Source organism: Phocoena phocoena, chromosome 2, assembly GCF_963924675.1.
Source record: "Phocoena phocoena chromosome 2, mPhoPho1.1, whole genome shotgun sequence".
Classification (NCBI taxonomy): domain Eukaryota; kingdom Metazoa; phylum Chordata; class Mammalia; order Artiodactyla; family Phocoenidae; genus Phocoena; species Phocoena phocoena.
Genome location: NC_089220.1, coordinates 162,653,617 through 162,671,277, shown reverse-complemented (window position 1 = coordinate 162,671,277; position 17,661 = coordinate 162,653,617). Strand labels below are relative to the sequence as shown.

General features: G+C 40.5%; 1 protein-coding gene across 2 annotated transcripts in view; it reads right to left on the bottom strand.

The window, feature by feature from the left end:
• The window catches only part of PLXDC2 (plexin domain containing 2), a 405,580-nt gene extending 391,599 nt beyond the window's left edge, over nucleotides 1-13,981 (bottom strand). Inside the window, exon 1 of one of the 2 annotated variants that reach the window (XM_065900422.1) lies at nucleotides 13,007-13,981. In XM_065900422.1, the coding sequence (XP_065756494.1) occupies nucleotides 13,007-13,118 (112 nt within the window). In that variant the 5' untranslated portion in view covers nucleotides 13,119-13,981. The remainder of the gene's footprint in view (nucleotides 1-13,006) is intronic. The other variant, XM_065900433.1, reaches the window with a different exon arrangement.
• Nucleotides 13,982-17,661: the final 3,680 nt, after the last annotated feature.

Here is a 17,661-nt window from a genome sequence, read left to right as displayed (position 1 = left end):
CCTTTATTCAATAAGTAAGTCAACCAAGTTTAAATTGAGAAGCTACTATGTGCTCGGTGTTATGCTGAAATATAATCTTACCATTCTTGTTTTCTTTTTAAATTTTTAATGATCTGGAAAATCCCAATAAAAAAGTAGTAAGTAAATAAAATGGGACTTCCCTGGTGGCACAGTGGTTAAGAATCCGCCTGCCAATGCAGGGGACGCAGGTTCAATCCCTGGTCCGGGAAGATCCCACATGCTGTGGAGCAACTAAGCCTGCGTGCCACAACTAGTGAGCCTGCACTCTAGAGCCCGCGAGCCACAACTACTGAGCCCGCGTGCCTAGAGACTGTGCTCCGCAACAAGAGAAGCCATCGCAATGAAAAGCCCGCGCACCGCAACGAAGAGTAGCCCCCGCTTGTCTCAACTAGAGAAAGCCCGCGTGCAGCAACGAAGACCCAACGCAGCCATAAATAAATAAATTTAAAAAAAAATAAAAATAAAATGCATAAGCACTGGCTATGGGTCAACTATTTTCTGCTTAACACTTTTTTGCCTCTTAATCCTGGGTACAGATTAATGGGCTGACAAAAGCTATGACGGGTTAAGGTTTTCTCCTTTCTACTTCCTGGAATGTATATCTAGATCCATAAGAAAAATAAAATAATAGGAACTGCAGGGAAAATAAAAGGAAGACACCAAATTAAACATGAAGAAAGAGTAGAAAAATAAGACCTAGGTAAGAGAATTTAATTTGTAAAATGAGAAAGGGACAAAAAATTACTTAAGAAAACCAACAGGGAAAAATCGATTGCAGTCGCAACTTTTGACTCATCTGATAAATCTCACCTAATGTCTAAGCACTGAATTATTTCAACGGTCACTGAGAGGACACCTCCCAAATGAACTTACTCAAAAATTTCATTTAACAAATACTTATCGAGTACCTTCTGTATTCCAAACACTCTGAAAAGTGCTAAGAAAACAAAAAAGTACAACAAACTGGGTTCCTACACTCACAGAGTTTACAATCTAGTAGGAGAAATAGTCCTCAATCAAATAATTATTCACACAACAATATAATTGAAAACTGTGACAATATAATTGAAAACAAGACTCTTTCAGTGGCAAGTAATACATCTCAACTAAAAGCAGTAATTTTCTGATTTATGCTATCAGAAAGTCTATCTATAGATGGCTTTAGATGTGTATCTTCCCAATGCAGCATCCCCCAGAATAATTTTTTTAAAAAGACCCTCTCTCTTCTAGAATGTGTAGATAACATTTAGGCAAGAATTAATTGGCCTGAGGTCCAAGATGAAAGGTTATTATGAGTATCCACCTTTGGGACACATGCTGAACTGTCTGGAGAAGCAAGACATTATGATAAAAGGCCCAGGTGAACAACATAGAGTCAGACAGATGACATTCCTAAATGATGGTGAGGTGCTGTTTCTGAAAGACTGAACATTCCCAAATAATGAGAAGGTACTGTTACCAGAAGAAGGGGGTAAGAGATACTGAGCAGATGACACTATTAGATGTTCACTCCATAAAATTAGTGTGGAATATAGGAAGAGCTTGGGAGAGTGTTTCTAGAGAAGCAATAAATAAAAAGGCAAGGTGAGAAAAATGTACTTGGAGAGTAACAAATACAAGTCGTTGAGTATATGAAAAATTCTGACGAAAACTTCAGCAAGTAGGTCATGTTCAAGACCTCAGAAAGACTTAACTCACATCAATGGGTTAACTCACATTCTGGGTACAGATTAATGACCTGACAAAAGCTATGATGTATACAGTATTAAGAGACCTTTAAGACTCTTTCGCTGAAAAAATGTTTCAAAGGCCGCCCAGTGGTTTGTATCTGGAACTCCTGTAAGTATCTAATTTCAGGGAACATTTCCCAGTTTGCATCTTTAGCTTTGAAATACCTGGAAAGCTGTTCATGCAAATTTCATAGTTCAGTCTCTAATTTCTACTTCATTCATCGTTTATCCATACATCTTTTTTGTAACTATGGAATTCTCTCCAATGAAACAAATGAATGTATTTTAATACTTTATCAGACAATTCAAGTTTCTGGATTATAAATCATTAAAGTATCCCTTTCTCTGTCCTTCCCAGCTGACTGTGTGACTCGATCATTCTTAAACCACCATTTGTAAATGAATTCTCAGTTCTTCACAAACGCATGTGACAAATTCCCTTACTCTGAAGTCACTCAATCTCTGGTTTCTCTACACATTTTAATCATGGGCATTTAAATCTCAGGTATCATGTTAAAGAAATTATGACTGAGAAATTCTGCCCAAATATGTAGAAATAAGGTACAAACAAAACTCTTTGCCTGAGTGATAAATCTGAACAAACGTAGTACCATCATACCAAGTGGAACACTGACCAGATTCCTCCATTCTACGAATTTTCAAAGAGGGCTTCCTGTATTTGGAGCTAGTGATGCAGTGGTGATCAGTCCCATACAGCCTATTGTCCTGGGCAGCTCACAGTCCAGTGCAGGCAGGGCTGTTACACCACTGACGATAAGTGACAGGATGAGGAGGTGTAGAGTGCACTTTAGCAAGGTACTCATCCCAGACATAGACCTGGCAGAGAAACACTGAGAAATGATTCAATAATGCTGAAAATCAAGATGAAGCTGAGACCTGAAGGACAAATAGCCAAGAAGAGGAGGAAAGGGTGCTCCAAGAAGAGGGAATGGCATGTGCAGTTTCTCGGGGAAAGAGAGTATGGGAAACTTGGGAGAGTATAACAGAGGAAGTGATGCATTTGAACCTGGACAGGTAAGCCAGGACCAGGTTACTGAGGGCTTTGACCTCTAGGGCGAGACCCTTAGGAAGACAGGAAGGTATTTTCAGCAGAGGAGTGACACAGATCTTCATTTCAGAAAGATCTTTCAGGCCATGGAATGAAGAAGGGATTCCAGCAGGACTACGTTGGAGGGAAGGCGGGAAGCTGTTGAAATGAACTAGGCTAGAAATTATGGTGCCTGCCAGAGCGAGGATAAGGGAACTGGGGATACAGAAAGGCAGTCTCAAGTCAGACATCAGTGCTTGGTTTCAGAAAAATCAGCTTCTTATTGGCTGTGCCTATTTTACAGACGGCTCTTCTAAAAACAGCTTGACAAAACTGAGATTGCACAAATCTGGCTTCCTGCCTAAAGCTGTTTTGCAATGTCCAGACAATGAGACTATCATCTGCAAATGACTTTGAATCATGCTTGTTTTTAAAAATATCTGAAATGAACACAGATGTTAAAAAAGATAATGAAGGTTAAATAACAAAGAAATGAAACAGCCTGCCTGGCTTGTCCGTTTACTCCTGATTAAAAACTATCCAAATCAGTATGCATGAGTTCAGAGCAATGGCCACTTATAAACTGTGCTGAGACGGAGATGAAGTTAGGGATTTCAAATCAAGCAAATTACAAACCTTTAATTTATAAATGCCTACAGTCTAAATAAAATCATATATCTATTACCTTTAAATGGTAGCAATTTGTAAAGTGTACTCTCGTTCAATGTAGATCGGCCATGGAATTGATATTAATTAGCTAAAGAGCAAACACGAAGGAGAATCCTAAGTCCAGAGGATTTCACCATTCTCATCAGAGCTGATTCTTATGAAGCAGCAAATTTAAAGTCTTGCGTGGTACTGCTATGCTGGTCCAGAGATAGGTTACTAGAATGACCCTGTAAAACTGTCATTTCCATGTTTATTGACCTGGCAACCACCTGTCATTTGTGGTAGTTTCTAAGAAGTTAGGAATTAACATACTTTTCCTTAGTTGAGTTGTTCATTTTAATTAACCTACCGTTTTCCCCTCGTATTGCCTAAGAAACAATTAGATGTATGGTTAGTATCATGATGTGATCAGGAAAACAGCACTAGCACTCAACATCATTTCAACGAAAAAAGGTCACTTGCCAAAAAACCGCTATTAACAATTCGTTGTGAAGCGCAGTGGTACTTGTTCTGGCTTTTAGCTGTTGTAGAAAAGAAATTACATCATCTCCAAGTTGTTTAGAAATTGAAATCTTTACCAAATGACCCTGAGATATAACGTGATTTCAATCAAAAGTTCAACAGAGTTTTTAGCGAAACCTGAAAAGTTTATTCTAAAATAGATATGGAAAAGCAAAGAGCCTTGTAGAATAGCCAAGACACTTCTGAAGATCAAGAAGGAGGAGGACAGCTTTGTCCCACCAGACATAAAGACTTGTTATAAGCTAAAGTAATTAAGACTGTGATATCTGCACAGGGATAATTATCAGGGTCCCACACGCCTTTATCTTTGAAGTACTTCATCTCGGAAGATCTACCAGGGCTTATCCCAGGTTTTATATATTAAAGCAGAACATTCACAGCCCCAATAACCCATGAATTCTACCTCTAAATAGAAGTCCCACATATGAACATGAAGGGATGCATGCAAGGATATTTACAGCACCAATGTTCAAAACAGCACTGACAGGCGAGGGAAATTAAGAGGTACAAACTTCCAGTAAACAAAATGAATGAGTCACAGGGATGAAATGTACAGTTTGGGGAATATAGTCAATAATAATGTAACATCTTTGTGTGGTGACAAAGGTGGTTAAAAGGTACAAATTCCAGTTGTAAGATAAATAAGTAGTAGGGATGTAATATACAACATGATAAACGTAATTAACGTTACTGTGCATTATATGTGAAAGTTCTTAAGAGAGTAAATCATGAGTTCTCATCACAAGGAAAAAGTGTTTTTCTTTGTCTTTTATTTTGCATCTATATGAGATGATGGATGTTCTCCAAACTTACCGTGGTCATCATTTCATGATGTATGCAAGTCAACTCATTATGCTATACACCTTAAACTTACACTGTGTTATATATCAATTATATCTCAATAAAACGGGAGTAAAAATAACATGCCACTATTCCATTAAAAAAAAAAGTACTGATTTTTTGGTTGATGGAAGACTTGGATAAACCAATTGTGGAAAAATAACTGGAAGACTGGATAAATCAATTGTGGGATAAATCGACTGGGAAAATTAAGAGCAACACAATTACATGTAATACATGTGTACAAAATAATAAGTGACAATTTAGCCTCAATCAAAATTGTTTCACAACATATTTATAAATATTTTGCAAGTCTTGCCATATTTACAAATATTACTATAATATTCTGATACAGGAAATATTTTTACACATACTTCATGTCAAACTAAAAGCTTTCATAAAATCCATTTAATTTGAATAAAAGAATAAAGCATTTAGAAAACTATGCAAAATTTTAAAATTCAAATTATAAAACAGATAAGATATATTATGCAAAATATACAATATCCTATGATGTTATATCAGCATATGAAAATAAAACATTGAGCAACATCTTTATAATACAGCAAGAACACTTTCAAACTAAAATGTGAAATGGCATTTTTTTAACCTTACAAGTCAACTTTATTTTTATGGGGCATTCAGAGCCTTCAAATAGGTGTTAAAATATTCTTTAAACTTTTGTCGTGTGACAAAAACTCAAATGACCTTCTCTATTCCCTCTCCAAACAAACAAGAACCAAAGAACAAAAATGCAAATACACAGCAATATGCCTTTTAGTTCAATTCTTGTTTCTTGGAATACAGAAAATTGTAAATAATTGAAACTAAAATAGATTCAAAATATGTAGACTAGCAATTAGTGACATAAAGTTAGGACAAGTTGATTGTCTACTAAAAGGACTAAATTACCAAAAAAAAAAAAAAAAAAGTAATTATAGGTATATATTCCCAGGAAATATAAATACTAAAAAGTCACAATTAAAATAGCTAATATCAGTCAACTATACTTCACTTAATATAAATAAATGGCTAATATCAGATGATATAATTCTTGAAAGAAGTATGCATATGTACTCACTATAGCTAATTTTAAACATAAAACTATAGCCTAGCAAAATAATTGAGAGGTTTTTTTAATCAAAAGTTCAGAACAGGATTCATTTAAATATCAGGAACCCATGTGCACTTAAAATATGAGTTAGTGTAGCAAAAATTACTTCATATATACTTTTTCATGAATATTTTGCAATGCAGATTACACTGATGTAATTTCTTCATAGATCCTTTTTCAATGTATTGAAGGAAATGGATAACAAAGGGAGAAGGGGAGGGGGCAACCAAAAGAAGTCAGATACTGCTATGCCTGCAGTAAGGTCAATGGGCTCTTTTAAACAAACAAACAAAAATATACCAATTGAATAATCAGGTTCATGGGGTCAGTGGTAGCTGCAGTCTAAGTTGTATCTTGGAGAGAATTACGCAAATATGTATGTTAATGTATACAGACTTAGCATGAGCTATACCCTAAATGCACCTACAGGACTACTTTACATCTTGAAAATCATTATTACTTATGAATTCCACATTGCAAAATGATAAATTCTGCCTGTCTTACTTCCTTTTAGGGTTTAGGGAAATAAATATTTTATTGGGTCCAAATTACAGTTTCAGAGAGAAAAAGTTGGGAGCTACTGCTACAAACATACATATAAACACAGAGGATATTATTACTATCTAAAAAACATCATTGCATGTTGAATGCTCCATATTCCAACTGGACCAAAGAACACATTATCCTCATGTAAATAAACCAGGGTGTACCTACCAAGCAGCAAGCTGAGAAAGAATTTATCAGTTTTATGTAGACTTCTCCTATCACTGAACACTCCAATATGTAGAATATGTAGAAAACTGGCTTTTAAATATTCTGATTCTTACGCAGTTTATCTGCAGGGCAAATTCTCATTAGTCTCTCTATATAGTCTCATAGCCTCAATCAGCTAAGCAGGATGAGACCTTGAGTAATATGTATTCTAGGGACATTTTCCAGTTAATGAGTGAAAAATAATAGGTGGAGGAAGAGGGGGGAACTAAGTCATAAGATTCCAGAAAAGTAAAATGAAGTCATTCTGCATCCCTGCCTCTATGACCCTCTCTTGACAAAATCACTGGCCACTTTCTACTATAACGCCTGAGGCAGAAACAGTGAGGACAGCTGATTTTAATTTGGAAGGGAAAGGAGAGTTACTATTGCTTAGATGTGTTTGGCTGGCCTCTGGAGGAAGGGATTACAAGTCTGTATTTCAAGGAAGGTCACACAGTTTCTGACCCCATGTTCAGATCTACAGTTTTTAACAGGCTCCTGACAAGACCTCTAATTCTATTTAAAGACTCATATCTGTACCATCAATCCATATCTTACCACCTTTTTAATTAAAGAGGGCAAAATAAAAACAAGCCAAAGAAAAAATATGCAATGGGTTCAAAGTCTGGTTACAATACAATGTAGAATACTTTATATTCTATTCTCTCCTCAGATATTATTCTGTTCATTTGGCCAGGCAATATATGACACAATAAATTGTGGGAGAAACTGTCTTAGTAAAAGCATTACTACTTAGTCTGTCACTCTGCAGCAGCTTCCTCAGTTGAACAGAATCATTGTCTGGAGGATAGTGAGGGAAGACATCCTGTGTGAACCTCAGTGAAGAAGGAAGACTTCTCAGAGTGGAATACTGGGAAGAGATAAAGCTTTGCAAAATATAAATATGTGCTCAGAATGAAGGCAAAGGACTGGAGTTAGTCAGATTAAAAGAAAGCAGAAAAGCAACTTTGTAATATACAACCTTAGGTATTATGGTGACTGCTTTTTATTTACTTATTTCCCATCTCTACAACAAACACAAGATTTTAAGGGAGAAAAGCTGGACAAAGCTAAATGAGAGTAGGAGAGAGAAGATGAAGACCCAGGTAAACCAGTACAAAAAATGCAGGCCAGAAGGTTTATACACTTGTTGGATGTGGGCCACAAATTATGCTCTGAGCTTTCAAAAAACCACATTTTTTAAAAGTAATGTTTCTGGTCACTATTTATAACGTCCAGAAGATGCAAACAAACCAGTGCAGAAGAAGACCAACTATATCTGTTATTAAGACACAAGATCTTTCTCTCTTGTGTCTGTCTGTCTCTCTCCGTTACTTGGGGAGCAGATACTATGCAATGCATTGCACCATACCACCTCCCCCAATAACAGCCACCATAACAAGTTTTAGGAGACTTATATTTTTAAAGCCATCTTCAGTGTAGGTTAATGGCATGAGGCCTAAGCACAGTTCAGTTCAAAAGTAATTTCACAAAGAACTAAGCTTATTTAATAGTGTTCATCTCCACTGAAAATAGAGCACCACCACTATATATACATATTATGTACACATACACACATATACATATACATACACACACTGTACTTTAAGGTATTACATTAAGTATTTTTGGTTTCTGAAAATACAGTCGGAAACCGGAAGTATAGCAGAATGGCGGAATGAACTGTTTGAAAGTTCTATTAACAAAAGGTTTAAGGTCAGTATCACACAGCAGAACCATTATGACAGACCTCTGGATCCTATTCTCTCATTTTAAACTATTGTTCTCTGAAGCCCACTGTGTTTTCATTGCCATCTTACTTATGGAAGAGAGTCATAAATAGAGCAGGAAGTATGAAAGTCTCCCAAGGTGACAGTCTAGTCAACAGTCCAGCTTGCACTGTAATTCCAGTCGGTTCAGTCAGTGCGACAACTACTTATTGCATGCCTGTGTGGTAGACGCCACAGGGGATTCACAAGTGAATGACAGCAGAGCCCGATATGGTCTAAAAGAATACAAGAAAAAGAGATGCCGAAATGAGAAAGAAACAAACAAACTCCTACAATACCAAGCAGAGTCAAACCAGTGCCTTAAAAAAGGCCTAGAACTCTCGGAGGGCTCTGAGACACCTCATCCTTTTGTGAATGGTGTCACTGGAGATAAGTCTGTAAGAAAAAGTAGAAGGTGGATGGGTGGAGATGGGTTAGGGAAGGAAGGGCAGGAGGCATGGCATGGAGGTGGTAGCGCCTGGTACACACTCTGGGAACATCAAGAAGCCTCATTTGGCTAGACTGTTAAAAACACGCAGGGGAGGGTGAGGTGGGAAAGCAGTCTGAGGCCTCACGGTAATGGCCATGGTGAAGAGACTGTACTGAAGGTAGTGGGGAACCAACTCAAGACTTTAGATCTCACGGTCACAGTTGACCATGAGACCATTCATCTTCATAAATATACTGTTTCTACAATAGGAGATACCTTTTAGGAAGCAAAAAACTGAAACCAAAACTATTGAAAAGAATCCATAGTATCTACATCTCTGCATGAAAGTGTGTGATTCTTGCAGAGATGAAATCTGCGGGGAGGAAATCAGTATTTTCCATTCCTAAGGTTTACTCAGGCACATTCTCCTTGGTAAGAACCTGTTTCCAAAGATCAAACTTAAGAAATGCAGAAATTGTCCTAATTGTAATAATCCCAAATCTCTCTGCAAACATCCATGAATTTCAAGCCTTATTTCTGAATTAACTGTTCTAGATCACAGTTATGTCTCATTCCAAACTTACCCAACCTCAGGCTTCAACTTCTATCTATCCTCTAAAGGAAAGAGACTCTCACATTTTTATATTTCAAAAATTTCTGTATGCAGCCAAGAGACATTGATTTTAAAAAACCTGTGATTTTCTAATAATCTGACCCATGTCCATTTTATAGAGCTATTTGCTTGAATTAACCCTCTGTCTTAATCCTTTGCTCCAGGTATGTCTGCATATAGTTAGAAATTTTGTACTAGTGACAGTATGTCTCAACAGAGATACTCTTACAGCAAACTCCACAAATTAGTAATATTTCAAACTAAGTTTTTTAACTCTAATGAAAGCAGAAAATAATAGGAAAATATCCAACTAGAAAAACAACTAAATGTAAACCATCTGCTAAAAATAAACTACTTGTTTCTAGAACACGGCAATATTAGAAAGTTTAAAAAGTGAAAATTCCTTGGGGTCCTAAACTATTATTGCTTTCTCTATAGTGGTAACGAACTTCCTTGTCGCATTAAATCACATTTAAGAGCAATAATCAGGCCAAAATATAACTACATATTTTAGGCCTTTTTTCCTGATTTAAATTTTAGAATTCTACAAGATATGACTGCATCTTTCTCCTTTGACATTGTTACTAAACTGTTTTTCAATCAGTTCAGGATATAAAGATGAATGTATAACAATATGGAAATGATTTGAGATTTATAAAATTTAACATTATTCTAAGCTTATTTTTCTCTAAACATTGGTTGAGGTATACTATTTAGTGTGGGCAAATACTTTTCAGATATACATAGAATACATTCAATCCTAAAAGAAAATTAACTATATAATGAACTTTTAATCACAAGAGAGATAATTTTAAAGTATATTCTTGAAAATTCCACAACGTGTTAGTAATTGCCAACAGTGATGCGAAAGAGAGTACTTGGGGTTTTCCACTGTGCTTATCACACCACACGAATGTATTCAAGGTGTAAGTCTACATGTAGGGAGTATTATATAAATATTAAATGAATATTTAATTTCAACGAAAATGGGAAATATAATAAACTCTCATTGTTTTAAATTGCCACTCATTTACGAATGTTAAGTTGAAATATCAAAAAATACTGCACGTAGGAAAGAAAATATTGAGGATCACTCATCTCAGTTTTGGGAGAGAATGGGAAGGAAATTAGTGGTTTATCTGCCCTCTGGTGGCAACAAAGTCAACTGCAGCATTTCTAAAGGAATGCATAAAAAATGTCCTTTATGAAATCAGACTCCCCTGCCCCCAACCCCCGCCAAAATGTCTGTAAAAAAATCCTGATTGCTACATGCCGAATTCCAAGCCTGTCGGACTTTTAAAAATTTTTCTGTATTGAACTTTTTAGCTAGACTATTTTACAAAGGAAACTATATTTTTTCTTCCATTTCATTGCTGTATTTTAGGTATTACAGTAGCCTAACCATTTAATTCCAAGATTATTTAATAAAATTAATGCAGACTGATAACCAGGAAAGAAGTTACTTCATTTTGTAATAAATCTCAAAAAATTTGCTGAGAAGTATAAAACTATTCCTTTTTTACTCAATCCTGTAAAGATGTGGGCTTCTAGAGTAGTTTTCCACCAGAAATACTGGTTTATAATACCTGCAGCTCTATGTTGAACAATTTACGTATTTCATATTCCCCAAATCAAAGGCTTTTAACTATCTGTTCAGTTTTAGAGTGGAGTAAATTTTATCCTCAATTTGAGAACTCAGAATAGTAAACTTATTGTATGTATTGTTTTCTCCTCAGTAACATATTATTAATGAAAAAAGTTCAGGAAAAAAATAAACATTTGCTGACCTTTTATTTTTTTACTGTAAATGCATTATTCACTCCCAGTGCCGAAGAGGTTTTCAAATAAACAACTTGGGATGCATTTTTGGCACACGCACCTCTCTAACCTCCTTTGGAAAGAAGTAAATTGCTTTCTTTAAGCATTTATTTATTTCATGAAGATGCCCATGAAAACTACTGTTGCACTTCTTAAAATAAATGTGCAGCTTCCCAGACGAGTAAAAGTCTTTTTACCAATGAAATGTAGCAGAGAAATACACAGAAGGTATGATCTATTGATATAAATAATACCTAGTCAAGAACAACTTATGTCCATCTATGCAGAACCCATTATATGGATAAAGACAAATCAACATCCGGGAAACTTGCGTTTTATTCACAGCTTTAAAAGTGTTGTCATCTTGTTGCCCTCCCCCCGTCCCCCAACACACACACCCTCCAATCATAAATTGGAGCAGAGTCAGAATCTGTGCTTTCTCCATAAGCATTTACACCAGGGGCAGACACAGTGTTTCGGCTGTCTCAGCTCGGTAACATTTCATTCAAGGACTTCCCTTCAAGATTCACCTCACCTGGAATCCCCAGGTGCTCTCCCTAGCCTTCCATCTGCGACTGGCAGGTTTGACATTTGCGGACGCCAGTAGACTTCCTGAGGAACCACTTACCGTTTCCCCGCCTCAGGATTAAAACAGAACAAAACAAAACCTTGATTAGCCTCATCAGCAAGGTTTTATTTCCTTTTTCTTTTCCCTGTAAGTGTCTTTGCTCATTCACCTCCTCTCGAAGTCTATCCATTTCTTCCCAGGGAGCAGAAATGGGGAGCAGGCGCCCGGTTCACAGTGGGCAGGGTGCGGAAGGCAGCTGGACCTCCGGCTCAGCAGCGCCTCGCCAGGAGGAGCCGGCGCGCCCAGGGCGGCGTCGCCGGCTCCGCGCTCGCCCCGCGGGGCGCGGCTCCGGAGGGACGCGCACCTGGCTGGAGCAGCCACCCCTGGGAACGTGCGTGGCCGGGGCTCCGCGTGGGGGCAATATCAGGCCACTCGGAGGAGGCCCTGCACGTTCAGGCCTGTCTGCGAAGCCGGCCGGCGGAGGACAATGGGGCCAGTGGTTGGTCTCCAGAGGGCCGCCCGCCCCACCTCTGCCACCTCCTTCCTCTGTGTCCCGCCGCACCCACCCCGCCCCACTTCCAGCGCCCGCTCAGCCCCAGACAGCAAGAGGGAGCAGAGGTGGGGATCGCCTGGGGGGAGGAAGGTGCGACCCCAGGGAATTTTCTCCAGCAGAGGGGAGCTCTGCAATCCCCGGCGGCCACCACGTCGACCCCCTACCGCCCCCTTCGCGCACTCCCTTAGTTTACCCCAGCAGCAGAGAAGGAGGAGGGGCCGGGGAGGACACAGCCCAGGCTGCCAGCTCCTGGGCGAGGTATCAGCTTAAGGTTTGCTCTAACCCCAGAGCCCTCTCTGGGCGCGTCCGGGGAGTCAGTACCACTCCCTGCCAGCCGCTCAGGTGAAGCAAGCGGTAAATCCTTAAGATAAACCCCAGTCCCTACCACCCTACTCATCCAGCCAACATTCTTCTGCCCATTTGAGAAGCCCAAGTTTAGTCGAAATGCAATTGCAATAACTTTGCCAAGGGCATAGGTGGGGAGGGAGTGGGTTAACAACGGGGTGCCAGAGAGGTCTTCAGCTGGGCACAAAAGCAAGAAGCGAAAGTGGATCTTACCATTGACTTGGTTTCCAGGCTTCCCTTCAGCGAACTGAAACCGGTCCATTAAAAAGTGGCAAAGTAACACAACTCCTGCAGCAGCCAGGTCGGCCCTCGGGAACCTCGCCATGCCGCTGCCGCGACCTCCCTCCCCTTCCCCGCCAGTACTTCTCCGGCACCCTGTGCCCCGGGGCTCCCGCTGGGAATGGGAACAACGGGGCCGAACGCTGAGGACTGGTCTCGGCGGGATGCAGAGGCCTTTGTAAATTTCTCTGGGACTTCACACCCGGGAGCCGGGAAGAAGAAGAAGGGAGAGCGAGGGGAGCGCAGTCCTCTCCGGACCTCCAGGTCTCTCTTCACAACTTGCCACGACACTCGCAGCCCTCACCCCAGACACACAACAATTGCGGAGACGAAAGGCCACTTGAGCTGGAGCTGGCAAACTCTCCCTTCCGCACAAGCAGCGCCACCCCGGTGCCCGTAGACGGTGACTTCCGAGCCCCCGCGATGCGCTCCACTGGGTTCAAAACAGATCTAATTCCTCAGCCAGCGCGGGTGCCTGTCCAAATCCAAGAGGGCTGTCGGCTCGGAAGGAACTTTCCCCAGTCCCAGGGTGGCCCCCGCGGAAAATTTGGGTTTGCGGGAAGGGGGTTACTGTGGGATGGCGAAACCCCTCCGACAAGTTTTTCTTCTTTTCTTCGCCCCGACGCTGGGCGCGCGTCCTTACTCGCAGCCGGAGGGATGAGCAGCCCCAGAGCTGAGCCCCGGGAAGGCTCGGGCTGCAGCAGTCTGAGGTCCGAAGGCAGGAAAAATGTATTGGGGAGAAAAAGAGAGAGAGAGAGGAAGAAGAAAGAAATGGGGAGGGAAAAGTCAGGCTGAAACCTATCGGGAGAGGGTTCCTCCTGGCTAAGGAGGAGGTGGCCCCAAGCCCCGCCGAGCCCCGGAGTTTGGTGGCGGAGGAGGCGCCGCCGCCGCCGCGCTCCCCCGCACTCCAGCTCCACACTTTGGGGAGGGAAGGCAGCTTGCAATTTGCCAGATCTGCCGCTGCATCCCCCCCCCCCGCTTCCCTCCCCCTTGCTCCTCCAGGCGTCTCCCACCTTCCTCCCCGAAACCGGCAGCTAGCACCGACCTGTCCAATGGCTGCACTTTCCTCAGGGCTGGCAGAGGAGTCGCCGAGAGATTAAACCCGGGGAGCAAGGCAAGGGGGAGTGAGAGGGCAACTCCGGCCCGGCGTGCCCCCCGGCAGCCGGCGGCCTGGCGCGCCGGGAGAGGAGGCGAGAAAGCCAAGCTAGCAGGGGAGCGCCGGACGGCACCTCTGCGCTGCCCGGGCGCCATGCCCGCACCCGGCTCGCACCCCTGGCGGTCGGGCCAGCGGTGCCCGCACCCACCTGGCCCTGGGCCGCCTTCGCGCCCGCCAGCGGGGAATCGCGGCCCAGCGGCCGACCCTGCGGGCGCTCGCCGCCGGTGGGGTCTTCCTGGGCGCTACAGGGTTAATTACAGTTCGCCATTCCCGGGAGGGCGTGTGCGGCGGCGTCTGGGGTGTGAAGAAAGCAAACCTGAGCCCGTATTCGCTTACTGACCCTGCGAAGCCCCTTCGGACCCCCGGCCCGCCGGGCGGGTGGAGGAAGGTGGCGCGCGGCAGCTTGGACCCGCCGCTGCGGCTTTGTAAAGTGTCAGCGGGAGCGAAAGCGAGAGTTTAAGGAAACAGGAGGCCCACTGAATTTCCTACGGGGGCTTTAACAGGCTTTCGCTGGCTGGTTTGTTTTTGTTTTTTCAGCTCGCGGAAGTGCTTCAGCGTTAACCCTTTCCAGCCCTTTCAGTAAGTTTACACCTTATTTCGCAGAGTTAACCTTATTTTAAAGGGGTAAATAAAAAGAAAGGAAGGAAAACAGCATATTGGTTAAAAACGTACAGCTTCTAGAACCAGACTGGGCTAGAATTCCACCTCCCCCACGAAATAGCTATATGGCTTTGAGCAATATTCTTATTAGTGCCTCAGTTCCCCATCCATCAGGGGAGAATTGTAGTTATGCCCTTATAAAGTTGTTGTATTGGATTAAATGAGTTAACACTGAATAATTAAAGAATTGAGAACAGTGCCTGGCACAAAGTACATGACTTTATGCTTCTTAAATTAAAGAGAAGAGAGGGGAAGGAAGAGAGAGGATGTCCTAAATCAATTGGAGAATCTGCTTCAGTGTTCTAAGAGCAAAATGTCCTGTTAGTCTATTCTTGTCCAGTCTTTTCCATGCTCTAAAAAATTTATGGGTGCCATCAATACCACCTTAATTTTGTCTCAATACCCACTGGAAGTGGATCCAGATAATCAAACTACTCTTGCCAATTTGATGCCGAAAGAATGCCTTTCTCATGGTTCCTTAGCTGTTGAGCAGAAGAGAAACAGGAAGTGTAGCATGTTTTCCTCAATCCAATACTCAATTTGCTATTTATTTTGGAATATATAAACTCGTCATGGATACACACTTTTTAATGCTACTTCCTCTCTCCTGAGCTTTTCCCCAACCAGTTGATTTCTCCCTCCTCACCTTACTTAGAAAACCTGGTTCTTTTACTTATGCTCAACCAAGAGTTAAGTTCTATGTAACATTACATCCAAAGTTGAGTACCTGAGATACTTATCTATTTAACAGTAAGTTGGAAAAATGAATCTTCCTATCAAAATCTTATTGTGATTTAATTAACGTCGATTTTTTTGGTCTGCATCCCTACTGACCTCACTTACTTCACGAATCCTTGCAGAAAGCTTCCTAAAACGTTCAGTACAGCTCCATTTCCCATTTATATGCAAAATTATGGGGACCCGGGAGGAGCCATTTCAAGAAAGCATCTCTTCTTTGGTCTGGAATATTTACCTCCCCTTTCACAGTAGAAAAACGGGTGTTTCCTGTTTCTCTGAGAAGAAACAAGTCCCTGCCTCTCCCTGGTATCATTTTCTTTCTTTTTTCCTTTATTATTATATGTGCAAATTAGCAGTGTTTATTTTCTTGTTTGTTGTCAGCAATGCTTTGCCCTCCTGATTGAAGCTTTATACCTCAAGTGGAAATTTGATGCCAAAAATTGAAAGGGAGTCAAGTGGTAATTCAGAGTAAGTCTGAAGAGGCTTTTATGTATTTTGTCTCTCTCACTGGTCCTGTTTCATTTTACTCATATCTTAATCTTATTCTGAAGAGCTGTCCACATAGAAAATACTTTAGTATGGGAGAAGATGCAGGTAAGCAAGAATCAATCATGCACGATGATTTAGTGCTCAGAACTAAGTAAGAAAGAACAAAATAAAGTTAGGCTTTGGTACATTGCCTTAAATGTCAGCCAGTAATTATTTGTAAAAAAAAATGATTTTTCCTTTACATTATAGCAAGTAACAACTAAAATGTATGTAGGATGGTATGTTCAGAGTGAAATGGAAGGTTCATTACTCATATAAAATCCTGGCTAATTAAAAGTAGTATACTTTGTGGCCTAAATGATCTAAGTTTGCCATATATGTTTCACCACAGAATAATCTATTTCACTTTCATGGAGAGAAATTAAGATGTCTCTGTGGAAAAAGTTTCATCTTCCATCTGACTAAAGAGAAGAGTTATAATGAGTGAGCTTTGTTTCTATTTACTATAGTTGTAAGAACTGAATCGCTGGGGGCTTTTTGTTTGTTTTTTACTCACTGGCTTAATTTTAGCTAACCTCTCAAGGAACAAATGAGTCAGGAATCACAAAGGAGCAGCACTTGAGTTCCTTGTCCATGACAAAGGTCTGGAATTCACTGAACACCCTCCTTTACTATCTTAAGATTGTATATCAGAATCATTTTCACCAACAGAGAATTTTGGGCTGACATTAGCACCTGAGCTAAAGTCTGCACAGATTTCAAGCCTGTTTGCAACCCCTTATCTACACCAACCTTCAAAGGCATTGCTACACATTCCAAGTGCAATACTACCTGCATAAAGGTAATCACAATTACCCATCTCATCCCACCTCCAACTCTATCATCTCTCCCAAATTGAAACTTGGCTAACAGGATACTCAAGAAACCATCATGCTCATTTTGAAAAAACTGAGATGTAATACAGGCTGTGGAGTACTTAGTATTTACTGTAATCTATTATTATTTTAGGAAATAGTTTTTGTCCATTTTAATAGAATTTGTTAAAACTTTCTATAATTGCTGTCAAGTAAAGGGAAATTGCTAGTAGTGGACTGCTTTTATTCAGTCCTAATCTAATATTATGACCTTTTCCTCTAGGTCTAAGGCATTTCCTCTTCCTCATTTAATAGGGCTATTTTTTTTTACCTCTGGTCCTCAATTACAAGACTCATTCCCTCATCTTGGCTGACTTCTGCTTTCAGAATCAACCAAGATTTCATTATACTATTGATGGATATTTCAGCCTTTTGCTCTTTCATAATCTTAAGTAAAAATTTTATGAATAGAGTGTTTTGAATGAAATAAGCATTAAAAAAATTACATAACAGCTAATATCACTCTGTTTACAGGGACATTTAGCATGCAAGAATACTTAATGCCTTTTATCCTCATATCAATAGTACATTTACTATTTAGATGAAATTAAAATATAATTATATTTGCCTCTTTCCTAATGAAATAACATATTGCATTAAAATAGCATACATGTTTATACTGTCTTCTTTCT